Here is a 23776-nt window from a genome sequence, read left to right as displayed (position 1 = left end):
TTCTAGGAATAAAAATATAAAATTCCTTTTTATATAGAATGTAAAAAAGCAAACACGTTGGGAGAGTTGAATGTGTATTTTAGATACAGATCTATTTGTTGAACTATAAAAGGACTTGATTTTATTTATAAAATCATGACTTATATACAGTACAGAGTGATTTGTTTATAAAGATATGTTTGGCAAATGAAATTGAAAATATAGTTGATTCAAGCAATACAGTATATGTGTTGACCAAATTTATTTGAAACTGCTGCAAATTGAGTTATGCTTTGCTGAACTGAACTCTGAAGACTATACCTTCTCCTTTGGGCTTGTTTAGGAGAATTTCAGAAAACAAAAAGTTATCTGTATTGTAGCAAAACAAATCAAGCTAGGATATCTGGAGTTCATCCCCCATTGTTTTGTCCAGACAGAGGAAGCAGTGGTTTTCAGAAGGAAAAAAACAAACGGAGGGAGGAAGAGAGAAAAATCGCTGGCATAATGTCATGCAGTGATTCTTGGCAGTTCACAACAATCAATTTTTAAAAACATAGTTTTAAAAACAAAAATACTCTTCCCCCACCAAATATTTCAGATATGAATGGGAAATTTTATATGTACAACATTTGTAGGGTCCCACTCATGATAAAATAATTACTTCCCTCTTTATCTTTCTTAACTAGCCAAATTAGGAACTATTTTCATCTGCTACAGCATTGAAGAATATGTTCAAACAAATATGATTCTAATGTTCAGTTGGCAAAAGCAAGCCACTCAGAAGGCCATCTGATGAGCATAGACTGAAAATATTTTTTTTTCCAATTTATGAACATTCAAGCTGAGATAACCAGTGCCATATGCCATTTTGTACTCAAAGTTTCTTTGGAACAATGCAGAGATTTCTGTGGTTCACAACAGGAAGGTTGATATCTTACTGTTCTGTCATTGTATTGCTCTGTGTGACCTTATCTAACTTCCTGGCGACCATCATTTTCTGCTATTTAGCAAAATTATTGTTTTCAAGTGCTTTATTGCCTTTCTCCTGATTATTATTTGAGGGATTTTTCCCACTCTCACCATTTCATTTTTTTTTATGTCGTATCAAGTCACTTCTTACTTTAGGCAACAGTTCTCGATTTAAGGTTCTATAATGTATTATTTACTTCCTCTCTCAGTTGGTAATAAGTGTCAGTGGAAACTGAGATTAAGACTTCTTGTTAACTAAAATAACGTGTTGTTAAGCTTTGAAAACAGTGTCTTGGTCAAAAATAATGAGGATGAATAAATTCAGAAACTCATTTAAAAATTAACAAACAGAAGCCTTTTCCTGCCTTTCCTTCCCATACCATACCATACACTATACAAGTGTGGTGGCTTCTGAAGCTTTTTGATCAGAGGGAAAAGTATTTTCTTGTATTGACAACTTCCACTAAAAGAAACATACTATGACTGTGTTTCCTGGCCTGATCCTCTGAGATAAGTTTCTTTGCAGCAGGGCATCCGTAGAACTAAAACTATGCTGATTCTATTTCTTAAGGTTTTTTTAATGATTTATTAGCATTTGGCAGTCTTCTGTGAACTAACAGAATTGATCTGCCTTAAAGAGGCTTATAAGTTAAATAAGCATTTGCAATAACTACCTTTTTAAATAATTGAAGAAATAAATAAAAACACTACCAATCACTGAAGACCTTTAAATATTCAGCTATGTCAGGCCCAAAACCAAGAATAACACATGATAGTTATTCCAAGATGTTCTTTGTTGTTTCATACCTGTAGACAAAGGCTTGCCAGAGTGAAGACTCTACTGTCTTCATCTACAATATACTCTGTGAACTATTAGGGAGGGGCTGTCTTTACTCTCTGTCTCTCACACAGTAATGCTGGGCTGAATTGCCCCTTTACTCCTCTGGAATGCAACCATTACCTCCTGTGAATCCACCCAGTGGTGGGATTCAAATGTTTTTACTACCGGTTCTGTGGGCATGGCTTGGTGGTTGTGGCTTAGTGGGAGTGGCAGAGGAAGGATACTATAAAATCTCCATTCCCTCCTCACCCCACTAACCTGCTTTCCAGCTCCATTCTCCTGTGCAGGGCAACAAAGGAAGACCCAGCCAATCAGCTGGGACTCTGGAGGCAGAGAATAGATGGGGTCGGGGCCAGTCAGAGGTGGTATTTGCCAGTTCTACAAACTACTTAAATTTCCACTACTGGTTCTCCAGAACTTGTCAGAAACTGCTAAATATCACCTCTGAATCCCTCTCATCACTACATCACAGATATAAAGCTGAAATTAAATTCTGACAATACAAAAGCCAGTGGCAGTCAGCTTCTCCAAAGCCAAATGATCTGGACTCGAAAGTAAAGTTCCTATACTTCAACAAACCAACATACTAGTCATTCATTTAGCCATAGGGAGAAATTGCAGGTGGCACCTCCACAGCATCTGTTTGCTGCCTTAATGGCATGAGTGTGGGAGGGAGATAATTGATATAAGATATACTGAAGAAACACTTTTTTTAATAAGACCACTTGACAAGTGAAAATTGAAACAGAATGGGCAAAGAGTAAGGCACAGTGGATAAAGTATTTGACTAGCACCGGAGTGAGCCAGTTTCCATTCCATCTATAGCCACAGCAGCTCCCTCAGTGACTTTCAGCCCAATCGTCCATACAGGACACTTGTGAAGAAATATAGGAGGATGGAGTACTATGTGCGTATCAGGAATTCCTGTAACAAAGATAAGACATATAGTAACTACTTGTGCAGGTTTTCTGTTTAAGACAAGAGCAGTAGCACATTGAAAATTGCCCATCGTTCATAGCAAGCTTTCTTGCTCTTTATATCTATGAAGGAAAACAAAATCCCGAGAGAAGAAGCTGCAGTTGGCTTGGCAAATGAAAGCCATTGCCATTCCATATAAACTTTATTTTTAAACTGAAAGCTAGAACAAGCAAAATGGTAATAAATACACACGGCATGAGAACTTTTTTTTTTTTGGTCTGTCAGTCATTCAATCATTAACTAAGTTGGAAACTGTTTATGAATACAAAAATCAGAGATAGAAGCTATGGTTTCAGTACAAAGACTTTTGTGATATTCAGTTTTTGTACAAATATTTATTTTCCTGTATAAGTATGAGAGCAATTAATGGGAAATCAGTACAGTAAATGAAATTTTGAATATACCTGTGTACTTTTCTCCATGCTATATAGGTAGGGAATTGTTTTTTGAAAGGGACATATTCATATATTCAGAGCTTATGTATGCAGTTTTTGCCCACAATGGAAGAAAAAAATGCAATAGCTTTAGAGAATTTGATTGTTTTCATTTTAATTCGTTGTGATTCTAAAGTAAGACCCATTAAGCAAATTCCAATAGCTTCCATTATATGAAGAGTCTTTTTTTCTTGTTGATCAGACATAACTGCTATTACATTTTTATTGGGGCTTTTGTTTGCTAGTTGGTTGGTTGGTTTTCTGTAATATGATGTGTTTGCGTTTTATTACCTCCTAGATAGGGTAAATAAAGAACTGTTTTTAAAAATTCTTTTATTCACTTAAAAGACAGTATGAAGCAATTTCAGTCATGCTTTATCAGAAAGGTCAAGCAGATTTACTATTTTGGCTTTGGGCCGCTCTAAATTTGTCACCCATCAAAACTGATAAATCCAAACTACTACCATGAGCCACGGTGGCACAGTGGTTAAGAGTGAAGTACTACAAACTACTTTTTTAAAAATTTTATTATTTATTTATTTATTCATTTATTTGTCAAGCATGTACTAGATAACAGATATAAGTATAAACATGATTATGAATACATAAAATGGATATGAATAAAAAGGAACATTGGGACAGGGATGAGAGGCACATTGGTGTGCTTATGCGCGCCCCTTACACAGACCTCTTAGGAATGGGGTGAGGTCAACAGTAGACAGTCTTTGGGGTTTGTATTCCAGACATTGACCACTCTGTTGCTGAAGTTGAATTTCCTGCAATCAAGTTTGGTGTGGTTTACCTTGAATTTGTATTTATTGTGTGCTCATGTATTGTTGGCTGAAGCTGAAGGAGTCATTGAAGGGTAGGACATTTCAATAGATAATTTTATATACTATGCTTAGGTCAGACCGAAAGCAGCATATTCTAAGTTGTCTAAGCCTAAAATTTCAAGTCTGGTGGCATAAGGTATTCTGTTGCAAGTAGAGGAGTGGAGAACTCTTCTCATGAAATACCTCTGGACTCTCTTGATTGTATTAATGTCCAATATCAATGTGGGTTCCAGACAGATGAGCTGTATTAGAGAATTGGTCTAGCAAATGTTTTGTATGCTCTAGTTAGTAGTACAATTACTTCTGCTGACTGTCAGCTGCTTGCAATTTGGCAGTTCAAATCTCACCAGGCTCAAAGTTGACTCAGCCTTCCATCCTTCTGAGGTCAGTAAAACAAGGACCCAGATTGTTGGGGACAATGTGCTGACTCTGTAAACCATTTAGAGAGGGCTGTAAAGCACTGTAAGGTGGTATATAAGTCTACGTGCTATTGCTATTACAACCACCTTATCTCTTCAAGTATTGTTTCAAAAAACAAAAATGTTTTTCCCTCCAAAGTCTAGCTTTCAGATTCAATCAATTCTACACCTGTAAATATATGGGTATTATGATATACAGTAAGACTGTGAGATTTTGTCCCCTCTAAAATACAAAGCTAGCTGGGATCTCAGGTCAGTCACTTTCTCTCAGCCCTAGGAAGGAGACAATGGCAAATCACTTCTGAAAAACCTTGCCAAGAAAACTGCAGGAACTTGTCCAAGCAATTTCTCAGAATCAGACACAATTGAATGGAAGGGGAAAAACTGTATATACACTGATCTCTGGGGGGTGGGAACGTTAGTTATACTGGCCAGCATTTCTACATTTATCCAATTGGCAGGCTTATTGTTTGCCAGCTTTTTTTTTGGGGGAGACTTTGATCTTAATAATTTTGATCTTATGAACTTATTTAATTGTGTCATTTTCAAGGTCACTGCGAGCTTTCTGCTGTAAATAAAAAGGTCCTATAGCACATTTTACCACAGCTAGTGCCAAAACATTTCTTCTTGGTAATATTCCACTTGTCCACAAACTAATCCAAATCAAGTTTATCAATATTGGGTTTTACTGGCATCAGATTCAAAGCCAGTTGCTGTGTATTTCAGCCATCTTAGCTGCCAGTCATTATTTTTCTTTCCAGGTTTCTCCTTCCCAAAATCGTCTCTGAAGATATTTAACTTCATTGCTAATGCCACCTGAATTTCTTGGAGAACCTTGTTATGAGATTCTAAGCTCTGTTAGTTGGCAGTGATTACAAACTGTCTTCAATGGATGTCTGCACGGATACATGGATATAGCAGTGCCAGTGGGATGCAGTGGTTGAGGGAGAAACTCATCACAGCAGCCATTTCCTGAGCTGAAAAATTCTCACAATCTCTGACTGTAGAAATTAAATCATGGGATTGACCCATCAAAAATAAGAGAGTATGGAAATCTATCTTCCCTTTTCTTGGCTTTCTCTTTGTAGCAAGTTAATGTCAATGTATTAATCAGTGTAATTCCACTAATTATGACAGTGTAATATACTGTACATTAGGTTACATCCAAACTCCTTGAAATATTGGGCATTAAGTTAACTGTGCATATTTAAGTTATACTATTTTTCCATTTGCCAACTCCTCTCAATTTCTCTCTCTCAATTTTTTTCTCTCTCTCTCTCTCACCCCCTCTCTCTCCCTCTCTTTCTCTCTCTCTCTCCTTCTCTCTCCCTGTGTGTGTATGTGTGTAACAAATGATGTTAATGAAAGTTTACCTGCACACTTTTTATCAACTACATTTTTCATTGTTGTGTCTCTTCTATCTCTACCCATGTTTCTTTTTTGACTGCAGTCTTCCAACAAGCCAACTGTACCTCAGGAGAAGATAAGACCGCTCACAAGTCTGGACCACCCACAAAGTCCTTTTTATGATCCTGAAGGAGGTTCCATTAAATCAGTAGCCAGAGTTGTCATTGAGAGGATTGCACGAAAGGTATTAGTATGAAAGTAATTGAAATGGAATATTTGAGCGTAGACTGGGATTAAATAACAAGAAACCTGAAATCTGGCAGTAAGTAGTTCAACAGGTTTTCATAAAGGGAGTGGGGCTAATTCGCTGTGGGTGCTGGGTCAGTGGAGATATGAGGGACCTCATTCCTTAGAACAGGGGTGTCCAACTTTGGCAACTTTATGACTCGTGGACTTCAACTGGCAGGATTCCTCAGTTGAATGCTTCCTTAGTATTGGCTGAGGAATTCTGGATGTTGAAGTCCACAAGTCATAAAGTTGCCAAGGTTCACCTTAGAGTGAATTCCTCTCCTTTCCACTCGAACTGCAACGAATGCAAAGAAGCACCATCAAGGATTTAAGGCCCAAAGAAGCACAAGAGGAGAGTTCCACGGAGCTGCAGGAGTTGTTACCACATTGAAATCCACCAAGATAGCAAAGGTGAACTTCTGAAAAGCAAGACTGATCAAATTAATTTTATTTCATTTGAATTAAATTTAAGGGTAGGTGAAATTAAATTAAATTTAGTTCCTCTCCTGGTTGTACTTCATCAAAAGCTCTGAGCTTGAAAAAGATTCTGTGGCATAGCACTCAAAAAAAAAAAGCTTGTGAAGCTCATTACTTAGTAAGAAGATTTTGTAGCAAGTTAATAATACAATGATGCTATGTGTCACAGACAGATCTATCTTGCGGCAGAAATCTGCAGCATATTCCTTCATTAGGTATATGGGGAGCTTTAGGGCTCCCTGGACATTGTAGACAATAAGTGGGGCCCCAAGCTCATTTAACATTGCTTTCTAGCAACATTCAGCTTTTAGGTGGGACATTATCTGCTCCCCATCTCCCCAGTCCTCCCAGGACTTTTTTTTCTCAGAAAAGTGATGTTTGCCTCTTAGCATGTTTGATAAGGGAACATGGCTTTCCCTGCCAACCAGAAACACAATATCTTCATGGGACTTCCTTTAGGATCTGAGTTTTGGCCCTGATGACTACTGCAATCTTTATAAGCCTGAACACTTGCAGATGCTGTTGGAATAACTTCTGGCAATTGATTTTCCAGCCCAGTGCTCAGTATCCTATTATTTCCTCCGCCAATTCAATCCCATTTGCAAATGTTTCTTTGCAGGGGGAACAGTGCAATATTGTTCCTGATAGCATCGATGACATTGTTGCAGATCTTGCTGCAGAAGCTCCAGAAGACGACGGTACTTTTTAATTATGTCCTCCTACCTTTAGGAGTTTGTGTTTGCCTTCACTCTCCAGGGCTGCTCCTCTGTATTTCATGCTGTTTGACTTATTATTAGGATGGTATTAAAAACAGGAGGGGGAAATAAAACAATTTGCTTAGCCATTTGTGGTTGGAGTCTGCATCATTACTTAATAAACACCTGCAGTGATAGTGTCAGCCGGCAGAAATTTTGGCATTTTCTAATTTAGCAGAAGACTAATCTCATGTACTTTATTATCTTGTACTGGGTTGATCTTCATCAAGCTACACTATTTTCCTTATCTAACTGCTCCTCTTTCTTACTTATTATTGGGCTTAGCCCAAGAATGATACTGAACAACCCAACCAAAGTTTAGTTCTTTATATGCTTACACACAATAGATTGAATGCAATGGGAGCAAATACCTGCAGCTCGGGTATAGGATGGGGATGGAAGTTCATTCTCTGAGCTTCTGGGTTGGTTTCCAAATGTTTCATTACCAGGCTAGGTAACATCTTCAGCAGAGTTTTGGGGCTCTCAGTGTCAGTGTTCTTCTGCTTATAAGGGCTTTGAGTGGTCAGTAGGTTTTGTGATGGGGAGGTCACATCAGATGAGGGTCACCCCCTCCCCAGCATCAGGTGAGACAACCCTCCCAACCAGCATTTCACCTCCCCAATGAATCCCATCTGACATGACTCCCCATCACAAGACCCTCACCTAATGTAACCCACACTTGACCCATCCAAGACCCATACATGGCCCTAACTTTAGGTGACCCACACCTGACCCATCACAGGATCCAACATAAGACCCTCACCTGATGTCATCCTGCCATCATAAAACCTATTAACCACACGACATTGGAGAATGAACCTCTACCCTCAATTGATAGAATCTTGACAAATTGAACTTTTACTGCTTTCAACCCAACACATATGCCCTGAGAAATTCGAGGGAGTGGCTATCCTCTCTTCCTCTGTCGCCTATTCAGCTCTGGACTGGACGGCCTATTGTCTTGCCCCCATCCCCTCTTCTTGGAATGTGCTCCCTTCTTTCTGGGAAACTGCTGCTTCCCTATAGTCCATCACCCCATCTCCCCCTCTGTAGGCACCATCCCTAACATCTTTTTCATTTTCTATTCCAATCTTTCTTTCAAACTTTAGTTTGTTAGAAGTATATTTATGCACATAGCAGTCAACTGGAGGTCATAGAAAGGGGGACTTGCTCTAGGCAAAGGCAAAGATAGAGATAGATAGTTGGGCTGCTAGGTAGAATACCTCTTCTGCAGGCAGAAAGTCTTCGGTACAGTACCTAGCGTGTCCATTAAATTATACTGAGTAGAGAAGTAAACTTTTTTTAAAAAAACTACGTTTAATTGTTTTGGAGGATTACTCTAATTGGGTTTAAGCACAGTCAATACATTGTAGACAGTATATCTGTACATACCATATACAGATATATGCTCTTTACACCACACATATATGCATTCACACATAAATACTGAATATGTCATTGTTTTCAGATGATACTCCTGAAACCTGCATCTATTCGAATTGGTCTCCCTGGTCAGCCTGTAGCTCTTCAACATGTGAAAAGGGCAAGCGGATGAGGCAGAGAATGCTCAAAGCTCAGCTTGACCTCAGTGTTCCTTGTCCAGAAACTCAGGACTTCCAGCCTTGTATGGGCCCAGGCTGTAGCGATGAAGGTAAGTGAGAAGACCCTGGACATGAGAGTCAACATTTTGTTGATCAAATGTGAGTGAGGTTTGGGAATAAATGGAAACTATCTATTACTTCTTTTTTTAGATGGCTCTACATGCATGATGTCTGAGTGGATAACGTGGTCCCCTTGTAGTGTATCTTGTGGCATGGGAATGCGATCGAGAGAGCGTTATGTGAAGCAGTTCCCAGAGGATGGCTCCATGTGCAAAGTGCCTACAGAAGAGACGGAGAAATGCATTGTAAATGAAGAATGTTGTAAGTATTTGATGTACCCTGCCACACTTAATCAGCCTAAAAAGCAAAATGTGAATCCTCTGTTAAATAAGTGCCACCAGACTGATCTTTGGCTAATGTATTATGGACAGCTCCTAGCAGTTGCCTGGTAACTGAATGGGGAGAGTGGGATGAATGCAGTGCCAGCTGTGGGATGGGAATGAAGAAGAGACACAGAATGATCAAGATGACCCCGGCAGATGGATCCATGTGCAAAGCAGAAACCACAGAAGCTGAGAAATGCATGAATCCGGAATGCCGTAAGTAACTCTGGTCAACCGAGCATCTATGTAAAAAGTGGGTATGTTAACTGCCTTGTGTACACGTTGTGTATTTAGGTAAAAAAAGAACAATGCTATGTGCAAAGGACACATGCAACAAGTAACATGGTTCATCATTTGTATACTTTCTAATAGGTTTCTTCACAATGCAGATTTCTAAAAGTTTTCAAACCAAAAGTATATAAAAGTGTACAATTATACTGACCACAAGATACAAGGGAGCAATTAGTCTAAATATTTGAAGTCAGGACATTCTAGCAAATCATAAGCCCTGTAGTTTTTAAGACAACAAGAAGTGAGATGTGCTTTCCTGGTGTTTTTTTTTTCCAGTTTTATTTAAATATGCTGCTTTTTGTACACATTGTACACACATTCTCTACACCATACATATATGCTCCCACATATACATACTCACAAAATGATTGCAACCTGATTTGCTTTTCTTAGCAGAGTAAATCATAACGTAACATTTTTTTACATTATTCTTGTAAATATAATAGGCTGTTGAGGGGGGAAAATATAATGTCAGAGGTAAATGCCAATTCTCTCACCATCATTTTCTCTTCTTAAAAACAATCATCAGGGCCATGAACTCCATCAAGATCATCATGCTGAAGAAGGGAGATTAATTTATATATTCCAAGAAGTCCTTCAGTACAAACCTTTTCTCCAAAAGTGTTTATTTAGTCACAAAAAGGAAGGAAATGTTACCTGAAGGGAAGATGAGAAAATTTTAGCAATAGCAATAGCATTTGGGCTTAAATGCCACCCCATAGCACTTTGCAGCACTCTGTGGGTGGTTTACAACAGTGGGCCCCACCCTTTTTTGTGCCGCGGCCTGGTACTGGCATCACAAAATCATCCGCGGCCCGGTACCGGCATCACAAAATCATCTGCGGCCCGGTACCGGCATCAGCACACATGGCAAGGCAAGCCGAGCGACCGGCCAGCCAGCCGGCCATCCCCCGCTTCTCCCCGCCACCTTCAACTCCTCCTTTGTATCTGTGTCGATGGGCTTCACGATGGCCATTCGGCTCACCTTGCCATGCATGCTGAAAGAATCCTCGCACCTTAGTTTTGTTCGAAGCCGCGAGCCTCCCCCTCAATGAAACTATGGTACGAGGATTCTTTCAGCACCCAAACGCCGCTTTCTACCTGGAAAAGTTCACCGGAAGCACTTTTTCATCAAAACAAGATGGTGGCACCCAGCAAACCGGCGGCCCAATAGATATTGTTCCACAGACCGGTACCAGTCCGGGGACCGGTGGTTGTTGACCCCTGGTTTACAACATCAGTATATTGTCCCCAACAATCTGGGTCCTCATTTTACCTATCTCAGAAGGATGGAAAGCTGAGTCAATCTTGAGCCCTGTCAGGATTAAACTCTAGGCTGTGGGCAGAGTTTGCCTGCAATATTGCACCTCCAGAGTTCAATCCTGATGGGGCTCAAGAATGACTAATTAATTGCCTGCAATCTGGAGCCAAAGCTTATATTCACTGTAAATTTGGTGGTGGAGGAAGATGCCGTTGTGAAAGCAGGAGTCTGTGCATAAAGTGAAATTATGAAAGCAAACAGCTGGATTAGAGAACAATCCTTGGCCATGTCCCAAAGGTGCTTTTTTCAAGAGGCAACTGGACTTTCTGGTTTTTCTCTTAAGACATTTTGCTTCTCCACCAAGAAGCTTCTTCAGCTCTGGTTGGTGGGGAATGGAAGGATTTATACTCCTTGCAGACAGCTGGTCATGTGCATTCTTTTAATGAGTCATTATACCTAGGCCTCTATGTCAACATTGAACAGCCCTGTCTCAACAGAGGGGGAGAGATACAACATCCTATATCTTCAGTCTACAACACAATCCTTTCAACAGTTCCAAAAAGGCTCTACACCCATTTGCACCACTCAGGTGACCCTCATGACACAGATAAATCTCCAGATGGCTTTCACAGCTCATTCAAAGAATGCAGACCAGCTGTCTGCAAGGAGTATAAATCTGTCCATTCCCCACCAACCAGTCAGAGCTGAAGAAGCTTCTTGGTGGAGAAGCAAAATGTCTTAAGAGAAAAACCAGAAAGTCCAGTTGCCTCTTGAAAAAATACCTTTGGGACAACCATGACCCGGATGACTAAGAATTTTCAAAGACATCAAGCCACTGCCATCGCTTCAAGGACAAAGGGTGAGATTCCCTGCCTGCCTCTCATTATCCACAATGTATGCACTAGAGAGTTTCTTTTACCCATGAAGGCTTTCCATATGGATGAGGTTTCAGGAAAATGGTGCAGCAGTTAGATGGAAAAGGTTCCTACTATAGCCAATTACAATTGAAGGAGAAAAATGCTCCTTCATAATTTGCAGGTGGAAGGAGGATTGGGCTGAACATTCTAATTAAGCTGAATAAGAAGACACACATTCAGTGCAGTGGGACTTGCTACAGAACGAACACCTGTGGGTTTCCTTAAGCTTGCAGCCCAGCACAAAGATTTCACATTCATCATTTCCTTATTGAAAACTAAATCTCAATCCTTCAAGAATCTGTTTCCTATCTTCCATCATCATTTACAAGGAATAACCGGGACTGAAAAGTTCTGTGCCCAGCTTATCAGTAGTCTGCATATTTAATTAGAAACAAGAGCCATTGAATTCAATAGGACTTATTACAGAAGAAGCATAGATTTACACTTGTTATGCTCGGTTTTCTGCAGTTTTTTTTCTCTGGTTGAATGGGTAATATGTGCAAGAAAGTAATTTGTAAGAGACAGAATGGTCTCTGCGTATATCCTGGTAGGACATCAATTAATTTTAGACACAGAGTCTCTTATTCTACAGGCAATTAATTTTGTTCAGTAGACATTAATTACACACACACACACACACGCATTGGAGTATGCCTTTTAATATATGTGTATATGCTTATTCATATGCATTTATAAGTATACATATTTGATGAAGGGGGGGGGAATAATCTCCAGGACTGATTTCAGTGGGAGGTGACATTTCTATTAACAAGATGAGAAAGATTATTACAAGTGTGTAAAAGTTTTTATGTCTAATCTTTCTTGGATGACAAATATTATCACCACACTCCAAACAGCAATTAACAATACCTATGGGGCCATTTAAACCAGGGAAAAGGCTTTATTAATGTCAACCCTTTACCACTGATCCAACCCAAGAGAATACTTCAGGAAATCTAATCAGAGATATCCAGCATTGTATGAGATAGAGTGATTTGCAACAAGAATATCTTAGATAGGCCTCTTTTAGGAATAAATTATGAATGCTGGAAATGAGGAATGGTAGTCTCACTTTGTTATTAAAGAAGATGTGCCAGCAATCTGCAGCAAAATACAGACTGGACTTATTAGATGCTGGAAGACCAGTACACATTTCAATCCAGTTTTATTTTAGTCATTATCAAATAGCTATCCTTTCCCTTGATGCAGAATGGGAGAAGTTGCTGTGGCCAATTTGCAGTGGCCAACTTGCTGCTGCCTACTTGCCATGGTCATTTTTCCATGGCCAACTCACCACAGCCAGCTTGCCACAGGATAACTCACCACAACCAATTCACCATGGGACAATTCGCCGCATAACAATTCAACAATTCAACAATTCAATGTAATTATTTAAAATAATTCAAAAATTATTTTAATTTTTTCCATTCACATTTCACATTATGCCTTCTTTTGTATCCTTTCTTTAATGATTTTATTCCGCCATTTCTTCAATATTAGTGTAGCTCATGTCCCACAAAGAGTTGTCCCATTGGCGAGTTGGCCACGGTGAGTTGTCTAGCAGTGAGTTGGCCACAGCAAGTTGTCCATATCTAGTTGTCCATAGCAAGTTGTCCTAGACTCCCCACCCCTTGATGAGTGGGTAGATGGATCACTTGATTGCCAGATTGATCATCACTTGTAGATGTGCTGTTGAAATAGAATGATCTTATCCTCTTTCCCATCCCAATCTGCCTTAGATACCATTCCCTGCCTGCTTTCTCCTTGGTCTGAATGGAGTGACTGTAGTGTCACTTGTGGAAAGGGGATGAGGACCAGGCAACGGATGCTCAAATCTGCTGCTGAGCTTGGAGATTGCAATGAAGAACTAGAACAAGTAGAGAAATGCATGCTGCCAGAGTGTCGTAAGTAGATATCTAGAGTCTGAAGATTAATTTTACAGTTGGTTTTATTTCTTCTATTACATACAACAGACAAGCAGAAATGTATTATGTACATTACTCTTCCTATACAATAGCCGAGTGTTGACATGCATGATGCATTGCTTTGTTAGTGTAAAGCACCATTTGTTCACGAGAAACAAATTCCTAACATTTTCTCAGGGAGTTAGTACATATAAAAGGGGCGGGGGGGGGGACTTCTATTTTAAGAAAGTGTTCAAAAGGGCCTTGCCATTGCTAAAATGAGTTATGCTATATTAACATAACTTTGTTATAGAGACATTCTTTCTTACCTTCAATGAAGTTTATATAGAAAACATTCAGGAACGTGATAAAAACATCCATTTTAAAGTAGCAATGCAAAATGATTAGATTTGTGCCCTTCCAGATTGCAAAAGTCAGATGAATAATTGAACGTATTTCACACATATTTTCACAGTCATTTTTATAAAGAGCGCCATCCGTCAATCATTGGACTCAAGGTTTGCCCCCCACTCACCCATCTCTAGTCCTTCTCCTCTCCAATCTCCTGCAATTTTTTCCTCCATGTCCTTCCTATAAAATTGCTCCAGAGTTAATTCCTGGTGGGTGATAATTTCTAATAGGGTAGTGTGAATGTATTGTTGTCAGAGCTTAGCGAGAAGGTAGTCTTGCTAATGCATTTTCAGGATAAGCTTGTATAAAATTCATTCCGTTGTCATCATCAACCTAAATGTTCATTTTTTTCCCATAGTGAGATTGAAAAGAAGTAAATTATTCTTCTGCTAAACCAGATTGTTCCACCTAAGTAAGTTAAGGCTAAGCATCCTATTTTTCGTCCTTGCTTCTCTAGCAATTGACTGTGATCTGACAGAATGGTCTCAGTGGTCTGAATGCAATAAGTCTTGTGGGAAAGGCCATATGATCAGGACAAGAATGATCAAAATGGAACCTCAGTTTGGAGGAGCTCCGTGCCCAGAAACTGTACAGCGTAAAAAATGCCGAATAAGAAAATGCTTGAGAAACCCCAATATTGAGAAAAGGCGCTGGAAAGAATCTCGGGAGAAAAGGAGGAGTGAACAAGCGAAAGAAGATGTAGATGGTGGGCAATTCCCAGGTAAGTGTAGTCAAACTCACAGAGCAATCCTTAAATTAAGAAAGCGAGCAGTGCAACAGAGAAGTACATTACTAATTTATATTCTTGTTAGTACAGCTTCTTTCAATGATCCTTAACTAGTTCCCAGAAATTTGAATGCTTTCAAATGCTTGGGTTTAGATCACTGAATAACTATAAATAACAAAATCAAGGAAACCCTTCCTTCCATTCTTCCGGCCTTCCTTCTGTCCTTCCTTCCCAGGAGTCAAGACTGACTCAAAGGTAGAAGGGAAGGGAAGGGAAGGGAAGGGAAGGGAAGGGAAGGGAAGGGAAGGGAAGGGAAGGAAAGGAAAGGAAAGGAAAGGAAAGGAAAGGAAAGGAAAGGAAAGGAAAGGAAAGGAAAGGAAAGGAAAGGAAAGGAAAAAAGGAAAGATCCTTAGGTGGGCTGCTGTTGAGTTCCAAAATAATCCATTCACATGATCCAGTATGAGACTATTAGATACTTAATCACAAATAGACCTATGAGACACATATGGAAATGTTAGATCATTCAGACCAATTAGGACTTTCAGCAAGTACAAACGTCAGCATGGTATAACTATGGATAACCTGTAGGATCTCATGGTTTATAGATCTTATCTTTCCATTTTCAAAACAGGAGTAGCAATAGAACCACCACTTGTGAAAAAAGGAAGAAATGTCAAGGGATTCAAGCACTAACATGATTCTTATGTTGATTGTCTGTTATTTTTATTTTAGGTTGTAAAATGAAGCCGTGGACTGCTTGGTCAGAATGCACCAAACTGTGTGGGGGTGGAATCCAGGAGAGGTTTATGACCGTCAAGAAGCGTTTCAAAAGCAGTCAGTTCACTAGCTGCAAAGACAAGAAGGAATTAAGAGCCTGCAATGTTCATCCCTGTTAGCAAACTGAAGTCTTTTGGATAATGCACTCCTAAATGTAAAAAAAAAAAATCAACCTCGGTTTGATTTTTTTTTTAAAAAAAGAGAAAATATATAAATTGTGTATATTAGTCTTCATTTTTTGCAGTGTGGTTTGCTTAATTAGTCTTGCTGGTGCAAGAGATCTATTTTATAAATACTTCCTTACAAAGAACTGCTGAGAGTAGCTCCTTGATGCTCCAGCTAGCCCTTAACGCATAAAACTAGTGAAGTCATTGTGAAATCTTATAACACTGAAATTATAGACATATCTGTGTGGACAAATCATAACCATAGAAATAGTCCCTGTAAATACTTGGGATGCATGCAAAAATGATACTGCAAACTTAAATATTTGGAAACCATTTTCAAAATATTGAAAGCAGTGCCTCTGTGTTTATACAGCTGTGCCAAGGAATTACTTCAATAATACTACAGGTGCATATTGATCTTTAACCATCAGCAATGTAAAAAAAATGGTATTTATAGCAATCCTTTGATAATATCGCTTTTCTTCTTCATGCAATTGCTTAGACCCCTATTAAATAAATCACCTTGTGATTGTTTCCATTAAGAAAGGAAAGCAAACATAAGCTGCCCAGATGTGAAGAGTAGGGAGGAACAATTTTCTATCTGTAAGCCATATGTCAATTAGCCAGTAAGCTGCATTTAAAAATATCTTCCATATTCTCTCACAGTCGTATGCTAGGTCAAGGATTGGCAGCCTTAAACACTCAAAGAGCCACAAAGGTCCTAACCAGAAGACTCTTCTTCAATTCTGGAGCTGACTGGAAGTCCAGTTCCCCCACCATAGAGTCTCCTCCTAGTGCAGCCTCCTTTTTTCTTTTACTGACTGGCAACAGGGAGCTGCAGCAGAGTGATGAAAGAGCCACATGTGGCTCCAGAGCCACAGGTTGCCGACCCCTGTGCTAGGTGATAAGGTACTGTAAAATATCCTCCTTTTACAGGTTCTCCTTGCACACAACATAGCTAGGAAAATACATTTCAGAAGCTTGAGGGGAAATTGTGGACTTTTACAGAGTTAACCAGCGTAAATAATATAAATACTCACAAAAGATGTGAATCTACCCAGTTCTAGAATAGCTGATCTTATTCTGTCCACCAAGTCCAGGAAGAACTAAGGAGCGTTTTAGTTTTGTTTGCCTCAGAATTTACTTTTGCTTCTTTGTCACACAACTTAATTTGGCTTTATTCCTCTCACATAAATGTCACTGCATTCATCATCTTTTTGCTTTATTTTTCTACTCTGTAACTCCATGGTCATAGTGAACAAAGCACGTGCAGGAAATAGCTGCTTCGTGGGAACATGGTATTACTAATTTCCAAGCATGCACACCCCTACTCACAAAGAGCAAAGGAAAAAGCATAGCTATTTGAAAAATGTCATGAAGTTGAAGGATTAGATAAATGCCAGTACCACTGACAGGTTCCTTAGGGACATCTTAGGAATGAAGATGAAAGCTCCTATATTTGTATTATAAAATATTATTACAGGCTTATAGCTTGAACTTTTAGATTTCAGCTTCCATAATCCCTAGTCAACACAGAGATGGTTGAAAAAACTGCCATCAAAAAAATCAGATTGTCTGTCTGCAATTTAACACGTAACTATGTGACATGTCTTTGCAAATGAAAAACAAGATGATTTAAAATTAATAAATGCCAAATGCCAGTACGAATTAGTTTCCAGAACAGAAAAATTTAACTTAAAAGCATGAAGCCTGCTTATGTCAAGCAGGAATTGGGTTAATATGTTTACAGAATTAACTGGCTTGGCCTTTTTAGATAGCAGAAATCCTTAGCCTCTTAGAGGCACAAGGGTGGCCATAGGGAAAGGTTTTTAGTTTCCAAAGATTAGCAGTATTCTTTTCCCCCAAAGATTTATATACAGGTACATATAATTTCATTTACCATTTCCATATGACCACACAATCTTCTTTTTTATGAAGTTTCCAAAGTTTCCCCATCTAAATCTAGATAAGGCTATGGCTCAACTAGCTTGCTAGAAATGTACCCTCATAAATTATATTACAATTATTGTACTTTTTCATTCTGAACAGCCAGCCATTTTTAATGTTAACTCACCCCAAAACACTGGAGTCCAAGGCACAGAGCGAACACAGGAGTTATATAGGTCCAGGATATGGGCAAGTATAGAGCAGAAACATCTCAAAACAGCAAACATTTTCCAAGTTGCTATCAGTGTTGGGATCTCCAGTCTTCAGATATCAAAGATTCTGTTGTTTTATGATGATAAATCAGTTATCCATCCAATCAAAATATGCATGAAATGTGTATACTCCTGATGGATTTAACTGCAATAAACAGTTCCTTTTATGCTGTGATTTATTGAATTTTGGTGACTGTCTTAGAAGAGTGTTGGCTCTGGTGAACTAAGTGCAAACATGCCTAATTTCAGAGGAATTCCAAATTGGTATTTCACCGGGGGCAATATTTGACTGATAGAATATGGTTGCACAGTTGCCTTTAATTTCTTTAATGTCTAATAGTATTATGAATGGTTGGCTAACTTTTCAAAGGATTGCTATCAGAACGCATGACAAAGCTTGCAGATGAATATAATTGCCATCTTATATCAGTAGTTGTCCCAGTTCATACTGGAAAAAAAAAGAAAATATTCTAATTTGTTTCAAAGGGGTTTTTGTCTTGAAGCTTGTGACATTTCACAGAATAATATATAAAAACTATCAGAAGGAAATGAAGGAGGGGGGAAACAGAAGAAATCTAATCCAATTAAAGTTATTCCATTCTTTTAATTATGGACTTTAATTAAGATTGCCTTGTACCACTGAATTTAGAGGAATTTAATTATATCTAATGTATTGAAACCCTTAAGATTTCTTTGTTAAGAAATGAACCCATTGTGATATGGAATGCATATTTCTGAATTGCTACAAACCTTGTAGTATAATGTTGGTTCCAACAACATTATGGAGGGTTTTTGATTTTTTTACAATAATTCATGTCTCTTGCACACTTGAGAACCAAAACGCAGGTATACAGTAGCTATAAGAATTTTATACACCTCACTGATCATTTATTAACATTGGTATATCTTCTTGTTCCTCTTTGTTGTTGTTGTTTTTTAAAAAATAATCTGTAGAAACTTTACAAGCAATGAACAGAAATGCTGGGGCAGGGGGGATTATATGTACAATAGGTTTTAATAAAAGCTACTTGGTTTTTTTTAAAAAAAACCAGAATAGACCTTCTTTGATTTTAAGTTTTCTTGTTATTTTGGGTTCGCAATGAAATTTTTGAGAAAACTGTTATGGATATATTTCCTACCAAAGTCTTGTGTAGATGTTTTGTATGTAGTTGTCTGGCTAACACATTATTATTTTGGAATAAAGACATCTTTACTATGAAAACAAAAACATGCATGTACTTTAGTTTAATAGTACAGCATCAGATTAGAAGGGACTGCCAAAACTCTCTCAAAATACATGTCTTCCGGTCTCAGCTAACTCTTCCTGAAATATGTTAGCACAATACAACATTGCGATAAGACTCTTAAATAGGATCTTGACAGATCTGAACATTGGGTGCTTTCTAACAAAATGAAATTCAATGCTGGAAAAAGTAAGGTTCTACATTTAGGCAAGAAAAACAAAATGCACATGCACAGTATAGGTGGCACCTGGCTCAATAGTAGCAACTGTGACAGGAGTCCTTGTAGACAATCATTTAATATGAGCTAGCAGTGTGCTGCAGCTGCCAAAAAAGCCAACACAGTTCTAGGCTGCATAAACAGAGGGATAGAATCAAGATCACATGAAGTGTTAATACCACTTTATAATGCCTTGGTAAGGCCACCCTTGGAATACTGCATCCAGTTTTATACCAGAATGTAAAAAAGATGTTGAGATTCTAGAAAGAGTGCAGACAAAAATGATTAGGGAACTGGAGACTAAAACATATAAAGAACGGTTGCAGAAACTGGGTATGTCTAGTCTAATGAAAAGAAAGACTAGGTGGTGGGGGTGACATGATAGCGGTGTTCTGATATCTCAGGGAGAACAGGGAGTCAAGCTATTCTCCGAAGCATTTGATGGCAGGACAAGAAGCAATGGATGGAAACTAATCAAGGAGAGAAGCAACTTAGAACTAAGGAGAAATTTCCTGACAGAACAATTCATCAGGAGAACTTCCCTTCAGAGGTTGTAAATGCTTCACCCCTGGAAGTTTTTTTTTTTTTTTAAACAAACATAAACAAACAAAACATAAAAACATCAAGCCATCTTCCATATATATATATACATACAGTGTGCCGGTTGGTTTGCAAATTGTTTTGTGCTTCCATTTCGTAGTCTTCAATTACAATTACATTGTATATAATCTTGTATTTTCAATCAAATATTAAATACATTAATAACATTATTAATCAATCGTTTGACTATACTTTTATTCATTCATGTTTTACGAAATAATCCATATTTTACTTAATTTGTTATATGACAGTTCATATTATCATCCCAAATCTATCCTAGAATCATTTTGTAGATATAATAAGAAAAGAATACATCTTTATATATTTATTATTTTATAAAAGTCTACATATTTCATTACTATATTTTATTGTCTAACCACTGATAGAATAGATCCCAAATTTTATAAATTTGTTTATCATCTTGTTCTCTAATTTCAAATGTCAATCTACTCATTTCAGCACATTCCAAGATTTTCTTAATGATTTCCTCCTGTGATGGTGTTTTCTCATTTTTCCAGTTTTTAGCAAATACAATCCTAGCCGCTTTTAATACATTTACAATCAGGTATTTCAAGTCATTACTATACATTTCAGGTAAAATTCCCAATAAAAATATCTCTGGTTTCAAATCTATATGTATTTTTGTCATTTTTTGCAATCACGTGTGGATTTTAGTCCAGTATTTTTTAGCATCCGCACAAGTCCACCACATATGGTAATATGAGCCAGGTGTCTGATGACATTTCCAACATTTTTCGGATTTATTCTTGAATTCTTGCTATTCTTGCCGGGGGGAAATGCCACCTGTACAAAATGCCACCTGTATACCTTATACAAATTTTCTTTATATGCTGTTGACATTGTCATTTTATAATTTTGAGACCACAATTTTTGCCATTTCTCTAAATCAATCCCATATCCAAAATTCTTCCCCCAAGCAATCATAGTTTCTTTAACTTGTTCTTCTTCTAGTTTAATTTCTAATAAATATCCATACAATTTTTTAATCACCTTTTCATCAGTACCTGTCAAAATCTTATCTAAATCAGTCAATTTATCATAGAAACCTTCTGTTTTAAAGTTTTTATCATACCTTGAATGTATTTGCGCATATGAAAACCAATTCATCTTTATACCTTGTTCCTCTAGTTTTTGTACAGATTTAAGTTCACCCTTTTCATTCAATATTTCACCATATCTAACTGTTTGTTCCTTTTTGGATAAGAAATATGATAAAAAAATGCTTTAATAGTTGATAGCCAGACTGGAATTTTCAAATAACATTGTCTTTTAATCTTCTCCCAGTTTAACCACAGAGACTCCTGTATATAATGTCTTCTAAAATACCCGTGTTTATACCATAAAAAAGCAGGTATCTGGGATAAATTAGCATTCTATAAGTACTGTTTAACTCTTTCCTCATCAATATTGATGTGTATAGACTATGTGTATATACACAATATGTGTATATTGTGTGTATAGTCTCAAATGATTTCCTTCTTCTCTTTACTACCATAGCAAACTTGGCCTTGGTCATCTATTAATTATAATATTTTCCTTGATTCTTTCTCCTTTCTCAATTTATATGCTAACCATCTACCTGGTTTATTTGCATCTTCAAAATAATTCTGTTTAGCACCTCTAATTTTCTGTGCTAATTCTTCTTTTTCTATTAGACCCATTTTATATTTAGTTATATCCATTTTTAACAATGTCCTTTTTCTGTGGCATTTTCTGTAGCTCTTTTTCAAGTCCTTTATACTCATCTTCTAATGCCTTAGAGGCTAATCTTTTCATGGTTTTTTTTTCCTTGTATAGTCTATTATCAAGCCTCTGGCATATGCCTTCATTGTATCCCATACATTCTGGATTGATGTATCTTCTTTTTTGTTTTCTCTAAAGAAGAAAGCCAGTTCTTTCTCCATCCACTGTGTGAAGTCTTTTTCCTTTAATATAGTATTATTTAACGTCCATCTAGATCTTCTTTTTGTCCTTTCCATTTAATTGTCATTGGATTGTGATCTGCCCAAGTACTTGTTTCAATATTTATTTCTTTAATATTAGTTATTAATTCCGTTGACATCCATATCATATCTATTCTGGACCATGATAAGTGTCTATTTGAATAGAAGGTGTATTGTTTAGTTTTAGCATTTCTTTCTCTCCATGTATCTTTTAAGTTTATTTCATCTACCATTTTAAAAAAAGATTTAGGGAGAGTCTTTCTGTTTTTCTTTATTGTTTTCTGTGCTGTATAGTCCAGTTTATTGTCTACAATTCCATTAAAATCTCCCATCATAACTATATTAGCATAGTCCAGTTCAATTATTTTCATATGTAATTTTTTCTTAAATTCTTCTTGATTGTCATTCGGGGCATAGATTGCAATCAGGAGTGTTTTCATATTATTGTCCATTATTTCCACCATTAGTATTCTTCCGTCGTCATCAGTATAAATCAATTTCGCTGGGATGATCTCTTTAATATATAAAACTACTCCTCTTTTCTTGCATTGTGTCAAGGAAGTAAATATTTTCCCTAATTTTGGCTGTATCAACAATTGTTCATATTGCTTTTTAATATGTACTCTTGTAGGCAGATTGTATCAAATTTTAATTTCTCTAATTTATGGAAGGTTTTCCTTCTTTTAACAGCTGAATTAAGTCCATTTATATTAATTGTAATCAATTTTTTCTCTTCCATGGTTATATTTTGTAGTTAGGTTTGACAGCTCTCGTGGATCTTGGTTCATGTTGTTCTTTAGCTTCCTCCTTTCCACCTACAGCACCTTCTTCTTTTTCAGTCATCATTTGGCAGTCCTCTTGGAATTCAATTAGTGAAATTTCTTTTTCTGCCTCTTCCTCTTTCCCTCTGAAAAATTCTGTGTAAAATGATTCAGCTTTCTTAATTGAGTCAATTCTATATCTCTGTTCTTGCCATGTGAACATTAAACCTTCTGGAATCAGCCATCTATAATTCACCTCTTTTTAAAGTAGCAATTTAGTCAAGAATTTCTCTCACTCTTCTGGGTACTTGTTTCAAGACCACAATCTCCTTGTCTTTGTATTTCAATGTTTTCTCTCTTGCCACTTGCAATATTTGCATTTTAATGGCTTTCTTTGTAAATCTGATGTGAACTTCTCATGGTAAGCTACTTCTCATTGCATATCTTGTGAGGACTCGATAAACCTCATCTATTCCATCCATCATCTTCTCTTCAGTTATTTCCAAAACTTCAGCCAATATTTCTATCATTATCTCAGCTAGATTTTGTCCTTTTTCTTCCTCTATGTTTTGGAATCTAAGACAAAATTCTGATCTGTCTATCTCCCATCTCAGCATATCACTTTTATCTTGTTCAACCACAGTTAATCTGTTATTGATGTCTCCTATCTTCTTGTCTCTTTGTTTATCTTCTTCAATTTTTTGGAGTCTCTCATCATACTTCATCATCATTTGTTGGATGTTCTCCACTTTTTCATTGGTTTTCCCTGTTCTTTGTTTGATGTTCTCTATTCTCTTTTCAATATTCTCTAATCTTGTTTGAATATTTTGAATTCCTTGCATAATCATCTGCAGGGTCACTTTTTCTTGTTCTTTTTCTTGCCTTAACATTGTCTGTATTGAACGTTTTCCTCCAGATGATAGAGAGGAAGAAGTGGAAGTGGAAGAACCAGGAGCTCTTAATTTCCTACTTATTTCAAGCAATTCAAAATCTTCAGGTTCTTCTAGACCTTAATCCAATTGTGAAATAACCAATTGCAGTTCCAAATAAAAATAGTAGGAAAAAAGAAACC

General features: G+C 37.4%; 1 protein-coding gene across 1 annotated transcript in view; it reads left to right on the top strand.

The window, feature by feature from the left end:
* The window catches only part of SPON1 (spondin 1), a 322856-nt gene extending 303710 nt beyond the window's left edge, over positions 1-19146 (top strand). The window contains exons 10-17 of the mRNA XM_087921181.1: positions 5904-6044; positions 7185-7263; positions 8789-8971; positions 9072-9242; positions 9353-9520; positions 13513-13677; positions 14546-14809; positions 15548-19146. Coding sequence (XP_087777307.1) covers positions 5904-6044; positions 7185-7263; positions 8789-8971; positions 9072-9242; positions 9353-9520; positions 13513-13677; positions 14546-14809; positions 15548-15711 — 1335 coding nt within the window. The 3' untranslated portion in view covers positions 15712-19146. The remainder of the gene's footprint in view (positions 1-5903; positions 6045-7184; positions 7264-8788; positions 8972-9071; positions 9243-9352; positions 9521-13512; positions 13678-14545; positions 14810-15547) is intronic.
* Positions 19147-23776: the final 4630 nt, after the last annotated feature.

This window comes from Pseudonaja textilis, chromosome 1, assembly GCF_049901715.1.
Source record: "Pseudonaja textilis isolate UNSWEBS1 chromosome 1, rPseTex1.2, whole genome shotgun sequence".
In the NCBI taxonomy this organism is placed as follows: Eukaryota; Metazoa; Chordata; class Lepidosauria; order Squamata; family Elapidae; genus Pseudonaja; species Pseudonaja textilis.
This window is presented reverse-complemented; position numbering and strand designations above follow the sequence as displayed.